General features: G+C 32.7%; 1 protein-coding gene and 1 non-coding gene across 2 annotated transcripts; both read left to right on the plus strand.

Annotated features, from left to right (window-relative positions):
* Window positions 1–1,399: 1,399 nt before the first annotated feature.
* On the plus strand, window positions 1,400–20,856 carry cd99 (CD99 molecule). Its single transcript, XM_056458260.1, has 15 exons — window positions 1,400–1,447; window positions 1,538–1,617; window positions 4,220–4,261; window positions 4,441–4,491; window positions 4,624–4,653; window positions 4,856–4,897; window positions 5,168–5,191; window positions 6,544–6,576; window positions 7,392–7,439; window positions 10,614–10,694; window positions 11,286–11,321; window positions 11,489–11,512; window positions 18,548–18,655; window positions 19,248–19,298; window positions 19,751–20,856. The coding sequence occupies exons 2-15, from the start codon at window positions 1,557–1,559 to the stop codon at window positions 19,777–19,779; spliced, it is 660 nt and encodes a 219-aa protein (XP_056314235.1). The 5' UTR covers window positions 1,400–1,447; window positions 1,538–1,556; the 3' UTR covers window positions 19,780–20,856.
* Window positions 19,013–19,104, plus strand: trnar-ucu (transfer RNA arginine (anticodon UCU)). The gene is given in 2 exon segments: window positions 19,013–19,049; window positions 19,069–19,104. It is a non-coding gene; the product is annotated as a tRNA-Arg (tRNA).
* Window positions 20,857–20,997: the final 141 nt, after the last annotated feature.

Consider the following 20,997-nt stretch of genomic DNA (forward strand, 5'->3'; position numbering starts at 1 on the left):
TAATTGAGACCAAAACATCCCAAAACGAAGGCAAAAGCATGTTGGACTATTTTTTAACTGGCTAAATAAATCCATAAATAAATAAACGAAGTTGTAAAGTTAGCCAGTAATAACAGCATATGGAGGAAATAATAAGGACTAAAGAACAGTACAGGTAACTAACTAACTAACTAACTAACTAACTAACTAAATAAATAAATAAATAAATAAATAAATAAATAAATAAATAAATAAATAAATAGATAAATAAATAAATGGTTGTTGATGTTGTTATGAATAAATAAATAAATAAATAAATAAATAAATAAATAAATAAATAAATGGTTCCAATCCAATCCTGGTTAGGGGAATAACAAACATCAGTGATCATTTTTTTACTTACTATTTCTTTTCTTTGCTAATTCTTTAGAAAAAACAATAAGATAAAATCACACCGAGACCAGTGCGAGTCCAGTTATTATTTTTAAATAAATACATGCATAGGTCTACACACACAAGTTGCCTGACTAAGAGGCACAGCAACAAGAACAACAACAAAAACTTAACCTTTCCATTGTGATGCAAATAAATGAATGGTGAATGAATGAAAACATAAATGCATAACATGCATGCATAATTATACAAACATGTTGTAAAATAAATCAACAACAAAAACAACTAATAAATACACACATGAATGAATGAATGAATGAATTTATGCACAATTAAACAAACATGTTGTAAAATAAATAAAAAACAACAAAAAATAAATACACACATGGATGAATGAACCAAATGAATGCATAATTATACAAACATGTTGTAAAATAAATAAAAAACAACAACAACAACAACAAAAAAAATTCACACATGAATGAAAGATTGCATAATTATACAAACATGTTGTAAAATAAATAAACAACAAAAAACAAATAAATACAAACATGAATGAATGAATGAATGAATGAATGAATGAATGAATGAACGAATGAATGAATTAATGAATGAATGAATGAACGAATGAATGAATGAATTTGTTCCAAAAATTTAAAGATCACGTCTACTGGTTGTCACCTTCACCTTTTCATTAGAGTCTGTCGCCACCTATCACCTGGTCCCGTGAAACAACAAATAGCCTCGCTTAAAGTTGTCATCAAAGTTGCCCGTATGTGCTTTAAACAAGAACAAAACAAATCAAACAAACAAAATAATGTACATAAATCGAACATAAACGTACAAAACTTTACAATAAATTGTCAAAAAATAAAAACCAAGATTGATCTTTTGTTCTGCTTTGAAGAAGAAACAGCACCATCTAAATTCTTTTCAAGCACTCGCCCTCTCCAAAAAAGCGCAGGTAGGGCGTGGCAAATACACTTTCTTTTTTTCTGCACATCATCCGTAGTTAAACTACGCAGAGCGCTGAACTGCTGAATAGTATTGGAGCACGCTTGGGTCACTCAAAGGGGTGAGTAAATCTTACTGCTCACCTTCCTTTACCATTTTTACTTTTAGCGCGTTTCAAAGCTCTGAAAGATACACAAAATGTATCTAACAGTTTAACTTTCCACAGCAAGATGACTTCATACACGTGGATTTTATTTCTGCTGGCAGGTCTCGCAGCAACAAGAGCGCAAGGTATGGTTTTCAGCCTAAACGTTTGTGTTGGCGTTTTGTTTTGGTAACAACGCTTGTAACAGTTCGTGTACTGGGACCGTTCGTTCCCAAAATATCACAACTGTAACAGAGAAGTTATTTTTTGACAGTTCTTCTATATACACGTCACTCGTTTATGTCGCTTTTAAATAGTAATTAGTAACAGTTGCCTATTAGCGCAGTTATTCGCCCTGGTGAACAAAGGGTGTGTTGAATGTTTTGAGTTACCCAAGAAATTGGTACGTTGGCTTGACTCTTGGAAATGTAATTTATCCACATACAAACTGCATGACTCACCAACCCTTGGGGAAAATGGCAGGACTTTTAGCACCAAGCTAATGTTTCTTTTTGTAAGACGGCAACATAATGTTTTTACATGTATGACCAAAGTTATGACGTATAAATCAATGCTACAGAAGTAGATACCGATTTTCCCAATTCAGTTTGTTTAATTGGATTTTAACAACTTGAAATTTCAGTGCGGTGAAAACGTGTCAACGTGAATATTGTATCCGCTTTGGTTCTCCAGCTGTAACCATATCCATAAACAATACTGTTTATTTAGGAGGCTTTTAAACTTTAAATCCTGAAAGTCTTGCATTATGCTACATTTGTGGTAAGAACCACTGTGAGATAAGCATGACAATGTAAATATACTGTTTATACACTCCCAAATTAGTCTTTTTATTGTTTTAAGTTTCCCTGAATATTCACATTTCCCAAACTCAAATGTAGTTCTTTTGAAAATGCATTTGATGTAAGTCAATGGCATAAACTTCTGAAAAGACAGATGAAAGGATTTCTCTAGTTTCAGTTCTGACTCAACCACCAGTCACAGTCGTGCATAGAGCAGACATGAAAACAGTCCACATTGCTCTGGCAACATAAGCCACAGGATGTTGCCCTATCAGGCAGTTTCGTGTGGTAGACATGCAGTCGCACGATAAACATCACGATTTTATGTGTAGACTTATTAATTGTCATCTAAAGTGTTTGTTGGTCAATGTGAATCCATCATAGTACACAATAGATTCACACAGTGTATGGATGGGTGGGGTTATTAGTTTAAAGTGAACTGTCAAATTCCAATCATTTAGCCCAGTCAAGACTTTTACCCTTAAGGAATGAGGCTGGTTTATTGATTTGGTGTTTTCTATCTCTTTCCTTCCTTCGCACAAACATTCACAAATGCTTTTTTTAGATAGAAAAAAAAAAAAAGTTTTTATTTCTTTTTTTAACGGGATAGTTCACCCAAAGGAAAACTGTCATCATTTACTCACTCTTGTCTTGTTCCAAACCTGTTTGAGTTTTTTTGTTGTTCTTTTGAACATGTATTGAAGAATGTTGAAAACCATTGACGTCCACAGTAGGCTGAGAAAATATTACAGAACTGAATGGTTACTGCTTTCAAATATTCTTCAATATATCCCCTTTTGTGTTCAACAGAACAGTTTTTTTTTTGTCCTACACACCTATAATCTCTTCCGGAATGCTGAGTTTGGATCGATTAAAAAGTTAACACTTTATTTTAGGTCACAATTTACACGTTTAACTACTAGTTATAAATATAATAAAATATTATCAATAGTAAGGAGTAGTATAAAGTATGATCTTATTCTGCATCCCTAATTCTACCCAAAATTTAAACACAACTTCTACCTTACCAACTATTAATAAACAGCTAAACAATACTCTTTCTTTGAGGCTTTTTAAGCTTTAAATACCAAAAGTCTTATTTTATGCAATATTGTATAAATAATAATAAAAAAATATTAAATTAATTATTAAAAAGCATAACACAGCACATATATCTGACATCGGATATTCTATGTGTTTGTTATGCTTTTTAATATATATGAAGATGCTTTGAATTGTTTTTTGCATGCTTCTAAATGGCAATTGGTGTGTACTCTAAAAAGGCTGGGTTGTCGTAATCCTACATTGGGTCAAATATAAACAAACCCAACCACTGTGTTAAAAAAAAAGAACTAACCCAATGTTGGGTTACGACAAGCCAGCTTTTTTAAGAGTTTACAGTGCTAAATCATCTTTGCTAATGATAAAGCATAAAAAAGAACCACTATTTTTTAAACACTAATTAGTAGTTTATTAAGCTAGTTGTGGTAGTTAATTGTTTGTTAATATCACAAATTATGATCTAAAGTGTTACCATTGATCATTCTGATCAAATGTAATGATTTACATGCTAATAAAATAGTCCTGAAATTATTTGGCCAGTAAATTTAATTTAATGTATAGGTGGTTTATGTTTATTATATATATTTAGAGTGTTACAGTCTAATGCTGATGTATACTTTCATAATTTGGTTGTTTGCAAATAAATTAATGATTAAGTTCTGCTTATTTGACTGGATGAATCCTTTACTGACCGGAGCTCTGATTGGTTGAAAAATGGAAGCTTGTATAGGCCAGTTTTCTCGATTATGTATGTGTCAGAAAAGAGATTAGATTCAGTTTAACCTTGAGTTCAGTATGGGATTAAACTGGTCATGAAACCTCTAGGGATGGTTTCTTTGAACAGAATATTTAAATATTATAACATAAAGAAACTGTTTTCTTGCAGAATTGGACCTTGGCGACGCCTTTGGTGATGATGATGAGATCCGTAAGTAGATAGTTCTCTGTATTTATTCCATTTGTTAGTTTTATGTTGCTGTTCTACAATTTGACGTTGCCTAAAAATTTGATTTATTAATATATACATATATATATATACAGTAGTGCCATACTTGTTTGTGTGCATTTGTTGTATTTAAAAAAAAATCATATTATTATTCACTTTAGCCACAGAGAAGCCAAAAGTGAAACCACCCCCACCCAAAAAGTCAGATCCAGGTAACTTTTATTTACAATATTTAATACGTTTCCACTCATTTTCTCTAAATGTAATTGTTTTGACCTTGTTAGGCTCATGTGAATATATGTAGAGTGCCATTTTAATGTTTCCCCTTTATTATACTTTTGTAGGATTTGATTTGTTAGATGCTTTTGATTCAGGTAAGAGCCAGTGGACTCTCAAAACGCTCAAAAATATCAAAAAGATACATAGCTGATAGATCTAAAGTGTTAATCTAGAAGAAGCATAGAGCTTTATTTATTTATTTATTTTTACTTATTTTATTTATCTATTTTTAGCTGCTTATAACTTTTAAAATAGCTTCATAAAGTTTGTTTTATCTCTGTTGTTTACTGTACACAGAGCCTAAAAATCCTGCTGTTGTTCCCCCCAAATCAGTGGATGGTAAGATTTATTTATTTATAGTTTGTGGAAGTTACAGTTTACTTCATGTAGCATAAGGACTAGGATTCTGGTGTGATCTAGGTTTAGTTTTATGTTGTGTAGCATAATATAAGTTATAATTTACATGCAGTGTGCTAGACACTTTATTATAGGATTTATGTGGTCATGGTTGCTCAATATATCTATAGTGCATTTATTTGTTAATTTGATACAGTTTGTCTTGGTGAATGAGTGTATTTGTCAAATTCATGTATTGTATTATATTTGCAGATAAAAAAAAAACAGCATCTGGAGGTAAAACATACATACATACTAGAGGTGTGAACCTACACTGGTTCACGGTTCGGTTACGATTATCATGCCATCGATTCGGTTCAATTCGATATCATGGTGCATTGACAGTGCTTTCCATACATGGTTTTATATTTTCTTCACAGCACAGCAATTCTTGTAGTAAAATGTCTAAATATATTTATATACTATTTGTAATACAATTTTGTCCTTTAATACAAACAGTCAGATATATAAACTGTACCTTTAAACAACATGAGCATTTATAGCAAAAAAACAAATATCAGTGTCCCGCTCTCTTTGAGTCCTGTCTAGCAAGTTCTTTCTTACACCCATTTGATTGGTCATGCGCTCAACTGAAAGGGCTGCGATTAGCTCTACGAGCTTGCACTCTTCACAGATGAGTAAAGCCTGGCTTAAACACTGATAAACAGCAGCGGCGATCACAGCTGATCCATGATAAACACACGCTCTGCAGACGCGCTCGTGTCTGTATCAAGAAGTATCACTGTAACAACCGAGAGTAGAGAAAAAGTGATGCCAGCAGGTCAAATGGGCCACAGTGAGGGAGAGAGAGAAAAATGGAGTTTACTTTCATTCTCTCAATCGCAGTGAAATAGGGGTTTCTGCTGTTCAGTGTTAGTGAAAGATTGTCCCGTAAACACACACGCAGTGAAATTGTGCACAGTTTATGGGTTTTTAAGTATTTGGAGCGTTGTAAATACTCTCGCTCGCCTCCCTTGCCATAGTAAGTTACGGCGACATGGTGCATGTGAGATAAATGCCGTCAGTACATAATAACTGGTAATGATTATCACTGAACCGATACTGAATTGTCCGCATCTGCATCGCGGTTCCCGAAGAAACAATTGATTTTGACACCACAATAAATACAGTATACATCATTTAAATGCAAGTATAAATATATGTTTAATAAAGCAACTTGTTTCACCAATTAACATGCAAATCAATAACCTGACAATATAACCATATTTAATTATTAATGTAATATTTTGACTCCTGCTTAAGCTGTTGATAACAGTTTGTTTTGAAAAAAAGAAATTATGTTTCATGTGTTTACAAGATCTTACTAGTCTGTATATTTCTCTCTCTCTCTCTCTCTCTCTCTCTCTCTCTCTCTCTCTCTCTCCTCTCTCTCTCTCTCTCTCTCTCTCTCTCTCTTATATATATATATATATATATATATATATGTATATATATATATATATGTATAACTTGAATGCAAATGTGTAAAGTCAATTGTGTTTTATAAATCTTTGAATTTTAGTGTGTTTTTATTTTATCAAATTTTTTTTTAAGTAATAAAACTAATTCAATTAACATTTTATTTTCAGGTGAGCTGGATCTGTCTGATGCGTTTGGTCCAGGTAAGCTGTCTGTCCATCCATCCATCCATCCATCCATCCGATTTCATTTATTCACTGAGTCAATTGTCATTTGTTAACTAAATCAGTGTAATGTAGTGTTTTTTTTTTTTTTTTTTTAGCTCCTAACCTCCTAGGGCTTAGTGTCCACATATGTGGACAGCACATTTTAGCTCTTAAGTGGCTATTTAAAATACTTTGAATGTTTTATATTTTGTTACAGACATACAGTGTCATCCTGCAACTGTTTTGCAGCATATGACATATCCCAAACACTATTCTTAACTGTCCAAAATGGGAAAAAAATGTGTTTTTTTACTCTCTGATAATCAAAGCAAGTAAAAAAAAAAATTCCATGTTAAATATACATAAAAAAAAGTTCTTATGTAAATTTGTACCACGAGTCCACATAATAGGTCCAAATAGCAAAGAGAAATAAAAAATGCTTGTAAAAAAACTTGGGCCTTAAGAGGTTATGACAATTTTAGATTAATCAAGTAAACGTAAAATTAAAGAGTCATAATTTACTCACCTACATATTATTTTTAACAGAATTTCTTCTTTTATTTTCTAAGGGTATGTTTTATTTGTGAATCGTTTCTTAAAAAAATAAATATTGGACATAAATGGGATATATTAAATATTTATGGATTCAAGCCCCAACTTACTGGCTGTTTTGCTAGTATTTATGGCTATTATCAATTCATTTTTTTTTTCTGCTATCTTTTGCAGCTACTGTCTATCTAACCATTTCGAGGTAACAGATCATGCTGATTTGAATGAATTTGTTTATTTATTTTACTTATTTATTTCTACAGATACAGAGCCCAAAAAACCTGTGGTCCCACCTAAAGAAAGAGGAACTGGTATGTGTCTGCTACTATGTTGCTATTTTAAAACATGAAAACAAACAACATGCCACATTTTGATCTCTCTTCTCTCGTAAAAAGACACACATTTTACTGCTGGTTGGTTGCACAAAGACTCAATGCTCAAGTGTTTTTCAAATATTTCATATTACCTTTTTTAAAATTAAAAGAAATAAATACACATTTAAGCCAGAATTTAGTGCGTGTAGTTCAAATAAGATGGATAAGCATTAAGCTGCATGATTTTTATTTTGATATTTCTTTAAAATGCCCCATTTTTGCCTTTATGTGACCTTTTACACAATGTGTAATGTAGCTGTCTACGGTTTTTATTTTAGTTGAATTTTTTTTTTTATTAAGATATAACTGGATGATTAACATTATTGTTTTAAAAAAGATTTTTTTCTCAAGTGCTAAAACAAGTTTTCAGGAATTTCAGTTTAATTTTTGTAACCAATCACTCTACATATACAGTAGTTGAAAAAAGTATTTGCCCCCTTACTGATTTAATATATTTTTCATACTTAAATGTTTTAGATCACACAAGTTTTATGACAACACAAGTAAACGCTTCATGCAGTTTTTAAATAAGATTTGTATTGTTAGGGGAAAACATAATCGAAAGTGTTTCCTCACCTTGTTAAACCATAACTTTAGTTAAGTCACCGTTTACTCAAACTTCACTTGTTTCAAACTTGTTAAACTATCTTCTTTTGAACTTGGAAGAAGTTATTTTGAAGAAAGCTGACAATCTGTAACCACTGACTTACCTAGTGTTTGTTTTTCCTATGATAAGTGTCAATGGTTACTTTAGATATCTTCAGTACTCAATACATTTAAAAAATCAAAAGTTTTGAACCACTTCATGGTGAGTACATTTTTGGGAGAACTATCCCTTTAAATCAAACTTTTCTCAGACATTCGTAACTGAAACACTGTTGTATAGGCATATACAAATTTAATAAGCCCTCCGGTATATTTTTTTCTTTCAAATATTTCCCAAATGATGTTTAACAGAGTAAGGAAATTTTACAGTGTTTTCTATAATTTTTTTTTCTTCTGGAGAAAGCTTTTTATTTTGGCTAGAATAAAAACAGTTTTTTATTATTTTTAACCGTTTTAAGTTCAGTATTATTAGCACAATATTTTTTCGATTGTCTACAGAACAATGATTTGCCTAATTACGAGTTAAGCCTTTAAATTGTACTTTAAGCTGAGTAGTGGTATCTTGAAAAATATCTAGTAAAATATTATGTACTGTCATTATGGGTAAGAAAAATCAGTTATTCAAAGTTTATTAAAACTTTTATGTTTAGAAATGGAAATCTTTCCATTAAACATAAATTGGGGAAAAAATATAGTGTCCTAATAATTCAAGAGGACTAATAATTATGGCTTCAACTGTATATAACAAGCTTGCACAATGTAAAATCCAGACTGATACATTAATGTTACTCAAACATTTGAAATTTTAAGCTCTTCTCTGAAATGCGTGCATACAAACTCTCACGTCTATGAAAATGTAATTTAAACATACTAACATTTTGCTAACGTCAATGAAACGCTTGTATTTGCATACACCTATACATTGGCCTTAAGATATAATTTACTGCATACCAAGTAAAAAATAAAAAACCTTTTTATGTTAAGCCTATATTGGAAGTTGGGGTTCTTCAAAAATAATTAAAAAAAATGTCCCTCATCAGATTCGGATCGAATTGTCATAGTCCATAAATCAACACAATTGTTACTGTCCCACGGTGTCCTACAATGTTTTTTCCTACAGTGAAAGAAGGACAAGTGCTGTAGAAAATCTGACCAGTCATATCTGATTAAAGGTGCAGTGGGTGATCTGCCAAAATGCTAACCGTTAGCATAATAGCTTTGAAAACACAGTCCCTCCACTGCTGTCCAAAGCCACGCCTTCTGAAATCACGAACGTGCACCGTAAAGATGACAATAGACAACCCATCATGCCATTCGCCAGTTAGAAAACTTTATAGTACTTTATAATACCCAGGGCTTAATTTGTGCGTGAACACTCCGGATCCAGATCTGGCACCTCTGAAATCTGATCCGTCACCTCATTTTACCAATCTGGCGGGGTGCAGGAATTACACCTATTACTAAACCATACTTGTATGTTATTTCAGACTGAATATTCAGAGTAGCATAGTAAACAATATAGGGAGAGTGTCACAGGTTCAAAAATGAACTGATGTGAATATAAAACCAACTTCCCCTCATAAAGCAGGCTAGGAGGAATATCGCTATTTACTTGTGTTTTGTTATTAAACTAAAAAAAAGAAACAACATTATCGATGCTGTAAAAAAATACTTTACAACGTTTAAAAAAAGTCACATCAATTTTTCACCTGACTATTTCAGTGGCTAAACAACAGTTCTGTGCAAATAACCCATTCGTAAAACAACAAAATGCACATCAGCTTTGCATGACTAAAATGGTTTTAAAACATAGCATTACCTGTCTAATAGAAATACTTCAGCCATGGTGTCATCCTTCCTCCAGCATGCAAAAGTAACTCTAATATTGATACAGGATTTTAAAAAGTTTTGATTCAGCATTTGTTTTTACCGCTGTGACTGTCTCGTGTGCACATGAACACGCCAGCACATATAAACGATGCATCTTTCTTTATGTCTTTAGTTTTGTTAAGGTGCCTTGGGATATTTAGGTCTTGAGGATGAGGGTTGGGTTGTTTTAACAAAAATAGAAAAAAACAAACTGTAATGTCGATTGCTTTATTGTATGCAGATTTTCTTTTCCTTTAATTAAAAAAATTTGAGCAGCATTAAAAGACATTTGATTTATATGATGATCATGCACTTTGTAGAGGAATTAGTGATGCAGATTTTTTTTTCACAAATCATTTTACAGGATATTTGTCATAGGTGCTCAGGATCTATTGCTCATTAAATATTTCTTGTGTAAATTTCACCAAAACATACTACAAATAAACAAACAGTTTTGTAATTAAGTTTAGTATGCTTATTTGAATACTCGAGGCGATAATTTAAAAGCTCATCACATTTTATTTTGCTAAGAGACGATTTTGAGCTTGAATGTAAAGAGAAGTAAAACCGGAGAATGTTTATGTGTATTACAGTGCTTGTCTCATGAAATTTTATTGCTCTTGTTTTTTCATTAAGGTGGTGGATCTTTTGATGACAGTGATCTTGCTGGTGTGAATGAGGATAGTGGATACAAACCTGATGGAGGTCACAGTGGAGGTTTGATTGATTTATTTATTTTACCATACCACCCTCCCCCATATTCTTTATATCTCTGTTTCCTCAGCCCGAGTTGGTATTGCATATGGAGTTTGAGTTTGTTCATAGCAGATCAAGAGTTCAGAGTGAAATCATTATTTTACAATTATTATTATTATTTTTTTTTTCAATTTGAACTGTTGCTAATTATGGTTCTCTCTCTCTCTCTCTCTCTCTCTCTCTCTCTCATATATATATATATATATATATATATATATATATATATATATATATATATATATATATATATATATATATATATATATATATATATATATATATATATATATATATATATATATTATATATATAATAAATAAATAAGGTACACCCGTACAGTACAAAAGTGTACCTTTATTTCTGACTGTGTTGGAAAAATACAGCTGATTTAGTATTTTATTTCACATGATTCATTGGAGTTTACCATATGACTTTGACTTAAATAGCTTGACTGTAAATACATTCAGTTTGCTAGATTTTATATCCTATTTTACTAAGTCTAGTGCTGTTTATAGAGTAAATCTGACTCTGTTTTTTTTTGTTTTTTTTAAGGGCGAGGAGGAGCCCCTTCCAATGATGATCAAAGCGGTATTTCATTTCTTATCTGTTTACATACGTTTAGTTGACTATTTTTCTGTTTTTTGTTTTGTTTTGTTTTTTAAAAGTAAATCAGCATTCTACATTTCTTTAACGGCAAACTATTTCTTCTTTGCTGGATGTTAATTTGTGCCATTTTTAATTTGTATTTTTATTAGGTGGTGGCGCTGAGCAACCTCAAGGTAAATATTATATTTACTTTTTTTATTCAAACTGTTCTCTAAAATGTCAAATCACAATAGCTTTTCATCTAACAGTAAATCTCTTGGTGTACCATCAGAAAATGAGGGTTGTTATGGTGTTTACCTTTTGGAGTCCACTAAAATAATGTTGTTCTCACAAATGTTGACACGAGCAAGTGGCTCTGGGTTGTTATTTTGTTTCGGCTTTCTCTCTTTTGCTCTCTTCTCCTCACTTTTGGCAGTTTATTTTTACTGAAGCTCAGTTTATCCAGCATTGTCTTTCTCAGCAGAGTTAGCATGTGTTCTGTTTTAGATTATATTTTTATTTTTAAATTAAGAATGAGACCATTCATGAGTCTGACCACAAAAATAAAGCATTTTAGCCATGGAAACCATGCTAGTCTGGTGACTAACTCTCATGCAGTACTTACATAAGCACAGGGCGGTTCAACAGACAATAACAATTACTATGGGCAGTACATGTTGAGGTTTTTCCACTAGCAGACTGTTTTCCTCTGTGTTGGTTTAAATGGGTGGTGAATGGTTGTATGTGTGGTACCTTTTAGCATTCCTGAAGAGTGCTTGAATTGACTGTTCATACTGCCATTGGCCGTGCCCTAAACCTCTGCTTCGGTTGCCTGTCTGTCGTTGCAGATCTAGACCAGCAGTGGCTCCAGTTTGTCAAGATGCTAGTCGATAATATACCAGAAGCCCTCAGTGTCTGGATTGACAAGTTTAACCAAGTAGCAAAGCCCCTGCTAGAACAGATTCGGGGGCTTCTGAATGTTACCGAGGACAAGGCTGAGCTGTGAATGTGTTGGATAGTAACTTTCTTTTGCTTGTGTTGGGTTTTAAATGGTTTACAGATTGTTTACATGGTTTGAAAGTTATGTTTGGTTATAAGGCTGGGACTCCTGGTGCTCTTTTGAGGATGCAATGCATATTTGGTGAAGATTAAGTGATTTAGTGGTATTGAGTTTGGCAGTGTGGAATGAATCACATTGTATGGGTGAGTTGATTCTTTTTATGGTAATATGGATAGTTATAAGCTTATACACTACTTATCAAAAGTTTGGTGTCTGTAATAATTCATTCATTAATTTTACTTCTGCTTAGTCCCTTTAATCATCAGGGTTCGCCACAGTGGAATAAACCACCAGCTTATCCAGTAAAACAATATGTTTTACGCAGTGGATGCCCTTCCAGCTGCAATTTAGTGCTGGGAAACACCCATACACTTTTATTCTCACACAGATACACTACAGCCAATTTAGTTTATTCAATTCACCTATAGCACATGTCTTTGGACTGTGGGGGAAGCCGGAGCACCTGGAGGAAACCCATGCAAACATGGGTAGAACATGCAAACTCCACACAGAAAAGCCAACTGAACTGTAAGGTGGCAGTGCTAACCACTGAGCCACCCATGTTTTAAACTAATCAAAAGTGACTAGTAAGACAAATTTGTTTCAAATAAATACTCTTCTTTTGAATTTTTATTAATAAAAGTAAAGAATATTAATAAGTGATTCATGGTTTCTACAGAAAATAAAAATAAATCAAAGCTGCAAGCAGCGATGAAAGGGACCTTGCACCTGGGCTAACCCCCTTCGGTGGCCTTTGGATAACGGAACAGTGTACAATAACAATTTAAGCTGATATATATATATATATATATATATATATATATATATATATATATATATATATATATATATATATATATATAAATAACTTGAGAAAATTGCAGATTTATACCAAACTTCCTTGTGTCAGCAGATGGCACTATGGTTATAACTTAATATTTGCATATAGATGTCTTCAGGCAGCTCGGACATTGTATGATTGAGTTATAAGTGCCTCTTATTCCATGGTGAAACACTGAACTTTGTCAGTCCGCCACCAATACGCTCTTTGACTAAAACTCTAGATCTTCACAATTTCACATCACAAAGGTCTTTGGATTATGCTGATTAAACTTGGATTTAGTCTGATAAAATTTGAAAGGGGAGTTTTACACTGTAAAACATGTCATTTCCTCTTGCCAGCCGGTGGCACTATAACTGTAACTGAATATTGACATGTAAACGTGTTTAGGTCAGGACTGTTATTGAACTTGTGGATTTTGTGGCAAATCAAACAATGCATGGCTGAGTTATAACAACTTACTGTTTCATGGTGAAACATCAAAGTTTGTGAAGCCACCACAAACGCCCTTCAGATCTTCGCTATTTAACATCACCAAGGTGATCACAATTGCTGATTTGGATGTTGATCTGATGAAATCCCTAGGAGAAGTTTGTTAAAATACAATGCCTGGAACTGGCAAAAACTGCACTTTTTTGGCAGAGGTTGTTAAAAATATCTGACTTCCTACGTCTGACTTCTAAACGTATGGGCATGTTTGATGTGCGTGCCAATTTTGGTGGTATGTGTTCGAAACGTAACTCAGGGGCCACTTCATCAAGTGTATAGGTGGCGCTCTTAAGCCATTTTGTCACACGCACTTCAGAAACCTAAAACAAGTGTACATTTTTGCCACTTTGGTGCGTATGCAAAGTTTTCGGATGTTAAGACCCTCAAAAATGTGATTTTATTCTAGAGAAGAAGAAGAAGAATAAAAAGAAGAACTGAGCAATTCCAATAGGGTTTATGCAGAGCTAGTGTTTCTTTATACAGTTCCTTTTGCAGCATCGATGTTGTAATGTAACAAAATGACTTCAGCATTCATTTAGTTGATGCATAAACCGAGATGAAAAGCAGTTTACTTGCACACGCCTGTCAGGATCAGCAGCCTAGTGCAGAAACGCCATCGGAAATGCAGGAGTAACATTTAAAGATGGCACGGTAAAATGTAGTTTAATGCAGTGATTCTTGTATAATCTGAGACCCACTTTATAGCGTATATTATTTAGGCAGTGAAGATGGTTGACCTTAAACGCGCCGATTTTGCAAAAGCATACAGTTCACTGGAAGCGTTTGACCCAGGTTACTGGCAAATTAAAAGTCCTTCTGCATGCTTCTGCATATACTCTATAGGGCCTGGTCCCTAATAAATAAACAGCATACTTGTTTACAACATGGGTAACAACTGAAAAATATTTCTAATTAGAAAAAAATATTTTGTCCACCAAACTGGCTTATTAGATTAATTTCTGAAAAATTTGCTTTGCCCTCTCACATAAGCTGTGTTTTAAAATTATAGGGTTGTTTATCTTTTAAAATAGTTTTAAAATGTAACTATTCTATCTCTCTCTGTAATTGATCTAAAAATACAATAAAAATGGCAGTCTGTACAATTAAATCAGTCATCTCACTATCAGTAACCAGTCCAACAACAACAAAATAAATCCAAGCCTTTGAAGAGTAGTGTATAAAATTAAGGAGTAGATAATGGATGTTTGTAATACATGAGTATACTGATAACTGAAGATTTTGGCTGTGAAATGAAGCTTGTAACTTTCATTGTTGTAAAAAAGGATGTTTATTGCTCCTGTATCTTTTAGGACATCCTGAGGATTTCTGGTCTTTTTTTTTTTTGTTTTTTTTTTTTTTTAACTTTATCTTGTTCAAACAATAAGGACATGTGCGTGTTTTTTTTTCCCTCCCCTCTTTCTTTCCAGTAACAGTGTGACTTGTTCTTCTTAACACGTCTCAAATGAGAATTAGCTTTCTATCTCTTTTGGTTGTATGGTGCAGTGTATTAACCCCAAGGCCATGTTGAGCATTCCATTACTGTGCTTCCTCTTTTTCTGCTTGTGTCTGCCATCTTATTACTCATTTTCTCGAGAATGAATATTTGAGGTGGAAAAAGTATAACGCCGGTTTTTTCTGGCTTGGTTTTAAACTTACTTGACCTTGAAAATGCAGCAGAAAATTGAAGTTGGCAAATGTTTGTCCATGTGCGAGTCTCAGCTGGAAGCTTTAATGCATGCAGGGATTATGCCAGCCTAAATCTCAAGTAGAGCCGAGCACTATGAAATGTATTTCATCGCAGACACTTGTCATACTGTAACACCATGACATTTTTTAATATTTCAAGTTTAAAGAAACTGATTCATACACAGACTTTCTTATGTACACACTCATAGTTTCTTTAGATCTGCACAAAAAAGACAATTATTTAGTCTTTTTTTTTTGAAAGACTGAACTTAGAGGCAAAACCAAACCAACATCTGTTACCATTTACAGTATGTTTTCCATTTGAACTTACTGAACATCCAAAAAGATTGCTGTGTGCTGGGCTGAAAGTGCTTTGTATGTCTGTACATGTGATGGTATTTTTAGAAACTGATTTAGTAAACGTGTTAAATAAATGCTTGAGTACTCATGCTAGTACTTGAACGTGCTCTTTTCTTATGTGCTGCTTGTGGTTAGCTTTAGTGTCATTGGTTTGTGTTGTTCATATTTCAGCTGAAAGTATACTAGAGTTTTTGGGCTTTTGTTAGAGGATTTGGTCCACTTGTTTAGTGTGCACCTGGGTTTGGATGGCAGTGTTTTACTCAAATGAACAGCACAAGTAGATTAATTGCATTTGAAGTTTGTTTAAATTAAACCAAACTCACAGTTTGTGCAATCTGTTTACTGGTACATCTGGAAAATGTTTTTAATAAGGAGAAATTTTTAATTATTTGGGTGACCGAAATTGTACTGTTCTATGATACTGTTGTGAAAAAATTAATTTTGAAAGTTGATGAACTTGGTGGTTTGCACTTATTCAGGGTATCTGCGGGGTCTTAAAAAGCCTTAAAATGTCTTAAATCTCAAAAACAGAATTTTAGGGCTTAACTTTTAAATTTACTGAAATATTGTGTTGTACAGTTGAAGTCAGAATTAATAAACCCCCTGAATTATTAGCCCCCCCTGTTTATTTTTTCCCCAATTTCTGTTTAACAGAGAGAAGATTTTTTCCAACACATTTCTAAACATAATAGTTTTAATAACTCATTTCTAATAACTGATATATTTTATCTTTGCCATGATGACAGAAAATTATCTAGTAAAATATTATTTACAAGACACTTCTATACAGCTTAAAGTGACATTTAAAGGCTTAGCTAGGTTAATTAGGTTAACTAGGCAGGTTAGGGTAATTAGGCAAGTTATTGTATAATGATGGTTTGTTCTGTAGACTATTGAAAAAAATATATAGCTTTAATTTTGACCCTAAAACTTTTTTTTTATTAAAAACTGCTTTTATTCTAGCTGAAATAAAAGAAATAAGACTTTCTACAGAAGAAAAAGTATCATCAGACATACTGTGAAAATGACCTTGCTCCGTTAAACAGTATTTGGGAAATACTTAAAAAAAGAAAAAATATTTCAAAGGGGGTTTCATAATTCTGATTTCAGCTGTAGGTCTTTTTTAGTTTTCTTTTTTTTTTTTTAACTGGTCTTGATTTTCCTTTGTTTGTGTTTAGCTACCCAATCTGGCCATTAACACCCATACAATCACCATCAGTCCATCTCAATAAAACCTAACTTTTTATTGTTTAATTTTTAACTCTATTTACCATAACGGTTTAAATATTTTTCTCATCATAGAATTTGTTTTAAAGTTCCCCATGTATTTACTGCAGAGGACACTGACCTCAGTTGTCCATACATTTAGTTTATTATAGTTTTTAAAACATTTGTCTTTTTTTATTTTTTATTTATTTTAAAGAAAGTTTATGTTGAAAAAAGTCAGTCCCCCTATTTTTTAGGTGTATTACGGTAGGGGAAGCACTCATGTCCTATGTGTGACATGAAGTCAGATACTTTAGGGAGTGAGATCTGAAAGAAATTAAGGTCGTATATAAAAATAAGAGTAATACAAACTTCCTTTTTGGCTTAATCCCTACCGTTTCAGATCTTATCTTGACGAGACCAAAATAATGAAGCTTTATTTTTATGATTTATAATTCATAAATTATGAATATATAAAATTATGTATATGATTTATAATTATATATATAATTAAATGTATTACATACTCAACCTTTGAGTGATGGCTTGTTTACTTTATGAAACGGTGTCTTAAGCATTAGCATTCTTTGGTGTTTTTTTTTTTTTTTTTAATTAATGAAAGTTGCTTACTTTTTACTCTGACATTATTTTCTGTACCACTCTTTGATTTTGAACCTTTCTGTGTGTTTGTGCACCTGTGATGAGTTTTAATAAAGTAAAATGTGACAATGCTTTCTGTTTGGTTAATGTCAGTCACACCCAACTGCTTTGACTCTTTGATTGTCCCACCCAACTGCTTTTTGATTGTCAGCATATGTGAGCGGGTAAACTAACACCATCAACAATGGCATGGTGAGAATGTATTGCGCTTGTGTGAAGAACACTGGCGTGCCAGCTAGAGAGAGTGAATTAGCAACAGCCTCTAATATTAGCTAGCTTCCTAAGCTTTAGAGAAGCACGTTTGCAGAACGTTAGAACTGAAGCTTATTAGTCATTTGTTTATGCAAGTAATTTGATAGGCTCTCTTTAGTCAAGTTATCTCCTGCAGGCATATTTGCATTCACAAAAAATTGGGTGCATGCAGCCAACGCCCATAATGTTTACACCACATGACCGCGGAATAACAGCAACTGAAATTCTAGTTCAGTAAACCATAATCGTGCAATATCAGATATGTAGTTACACATTTTCAAAATGAGGAATCTTCTTTTGTATATAGCAAATTTATCAATAAAAAAATCTATTTCTTCTTCAACCATTAAACTTTGTGTACATTTTGTAAACCTTTATTATCTAAAGTTTGTTGTGATATGATTTCCTTTTTAATTTACTAGTTGAAGAACATTGTGTACTGGCACATTTCCCATGTATTCTGTAGAGAATGACTCCTGTTGCGCCCCCTTGTGGCAAAACCTTTTTGTTTTTCTTGTTAAGTTCCCAAGTTACTGTAGTTTTGTCAGCAAACTTCTACTAATGATTGGTATGTTACTTTGTTTCAAATCGCCTCCGTTATTTAAAGCATTTGTAACTAACTGCCACTTGTCCTTTTTATTTTCTTATGTGTGTCTCTTTAAATGTGTCCTACAGGCGGAGCTCTGGCTGCCATCATCAGTTCTGTAGGAGTTGCTGTTCTCGGTGCCGCCTCTAGTTACTTTGCATATCAGAAAAAGAAACTTTGTTTCAAAATGCAAGGAGGTAAGTTGGGCCCCCTTTTTTCTAGTGAAAAGAATTTGAATCCTCAAATAAGTAGACTGGTTTGGATATTTGAGTGAGGCTTGCCTATTTTAATAGTTCAGATTGCACAGAAGAAATTAAAAACTTTCAGTGCTTTAATAGCAAGCTGATTTTTTTTTAAGTCTAAAACCCAGTTGTTGAGTAAAATAGTAACTTGTCTTGCGACTGTGTAAACACTGGTGGGAGCCCCAGTACAGTGTTGAAAATAGCTGAACTGAAACAGCAGCTCTAGTAGAGGAAGTGGGGGTTGGGCTGATGACGTGGAAAGCTGTTGAACTGCTTTGCTTGTATTACAAAGGCCTCGAGGGCTCAACAGGTGGCTCTGTGGCGCAATGGATAGCGCATTGGACTTCTAAGCTTCACTTAGAGAAGTGATTCAAAGGTTGTGGGTTCGAGTCCCACCAGAGTCGAGTTTTTTAAGACCATGTTAAAAAAAGTACCTAAAAGCTCATTTATCACCATGTGAGAGAAATGTTAATGGTGTTTTCATGGAACTTCAGTAAGGGACTTGGTGTTAAAATTAGGCATAAACAAAAAGTTATTGTCTTTATAGGGGGAGATCCAGAGAGTGGCAAAAGCCATGGTACTAATTCCGAGCCACAAGGTAAGATTCATTTTTTGTTACTTTATTAATGTTTATTATTTTTATTGAAATAAAAATGAATGAAAATTTGACTCCACATACAGCATGCAAAGTTGTCTGTGATTTTCATTCATAAATAACATTTAGATTAACATAAATGTCACCACCAAATTTGAGTGGTGTGATGCTTTGTTTTTTTTAAATGTTATTTTCAGAATAATATTTTTTTAGATCAAAACTACTGCAAAAACAGTTATTTTGTAATATAATACAACTTTTTAACACAGTAATGTAATTTCAGTGTAGTAACATTTATATATGTCTTTAATGTCACATTTTGAAGATTTCAATAAAAGTATTACGTCTTCAAAAGTTATATTTTCATGTTTTCTTATTTACTTATGTTCATTTTTTATATGGCTTTCTGAAACCTTTTTAACTAGAGGTTGACATTTGACTTTTATCTCCTACAGCTCTCAGTAACCTGCTCCGTTCATCATAACTGATGCTGGATCTGAGCACTGAAAGAATATATGCGTTGAGCATGTACAGATATGGAGAGCCTAACCCTATGGGAAACATCTGTTTTGTAAAATGCTGGGCTTAGTGTAAGTGTAAAAACATTAGTGCCATTTTTTTTTTTTTTTTTTTTTTTTGGGATGCTTTACAATTTATGTTGTACTGCCTTTTAAGAATGTATTTTCCTTTTTTTAACTTTTTTTTTTCTTTTTTTCTTTTTTCGTTTTTATCATTTCTGTAACACTTTACGATATTGGACACTTTAAAAATGCTAATGTATTTACTAACATGAACAAACAGTGAACAATAATATTCTTGTTTGTAACGTTAAATAATAAAAGTACAATTGTTCAATGTTAGTTTAACTCGCGGTGCATCAACTAATATTAACAAGCACAGCAATTAGTGTTTAATAATCTATTGTTTATCATTAGTTTGTGTTAGTAAATATCTAACGTCATGTGCACTGTATTGCAAAGTGTTACCAACATTTTCTCTTGACTGATTAATCTTTGGAGAATGTGGAATTCTGTCACTAAACTTCTTTTAATGCTGTTTTTATTTTAAAATAGTGCCATTGTAAGAAACTGCACTTTAAACTGACAAAGTTGTTACTATTTGTGTAGATGTATACAGCAAGTTGCATGAGGGACTTGCTTTTGTAAAGTGCAAGCTGTCTATACAGAAGAGTAACATGGGTTATTCTTTTTTTTTTATTCTTACACGTGTTTGTATTGAGGCCTTTTTAACAGTAAGACAGAAAACTCTAATGAGAACTTAACTGATACAACTTAAAGATACAACGATCATAGAGTACATTTAAATTATGTGGGATACATGCTTATTTTATTTTTTGCATGTTCTTTATTTAAATGCACTTAAAATTCACTGTATTCATTCATAAATACTGCTGAGGAAAGATATTAATTTTGGAATGCCCATTCTCATGATTTTATATCATTGAAATTCTTGTTTTATTGTCTGTAAAATGTAGAGTGTGCTTTTGTTTTAACATAAATTTGCTGTTACTTCCTCTAATAAAGCCACTGCCATTCCTGAATTATTTACTTTTTTAACAATTTTTTTTAATGGTTGCCTGATATTTTGTCCAAAGTTGAGATAAATGGATGGTTTACCCAAAAAGGCAAGTTTATGAATTTATTCATTTGTTCTGTTGAAGACAAAACAAGTGTTTGGAAAA

The sequence above is a fragment of the Danio aesculapii genome, chromosome 1 (assembly GCF_903798145.1).
Source record: "Danio aesculapii chromosome 1, fDanAes4.1, whole genome shotgun sequence".
In the NCBI taxonomy this organism is placed as follows: Eukaryota; Metazoa; Chordata; class Actinopteri; order Cypriniformes; family Danionidae; genus Danio; species Danio aesculapii.

Coding starts and splice junctions, on each gene's coding strand:
- cd99 (XM_056458260.1), top strand. CDS start 1,557: ATGACTTCATACACGTGGATTTTATTTCTGCTGGCAGGTCTCGCAGCA. Junction 4,898..5,167: donor TCCCCCCAAATCAGTGGATG/GTAAGATTTATT, acceptor TTATATTTGCAG/ATAAAAAAAAAACAGCATCT. Junction 5,192..6,543: donor AAAAAAAACAGCATCTGGAG/GTAAAACATACA, acceptor TTTTATTTTCAG/GTGAGCTGGATCTGTCTGAT.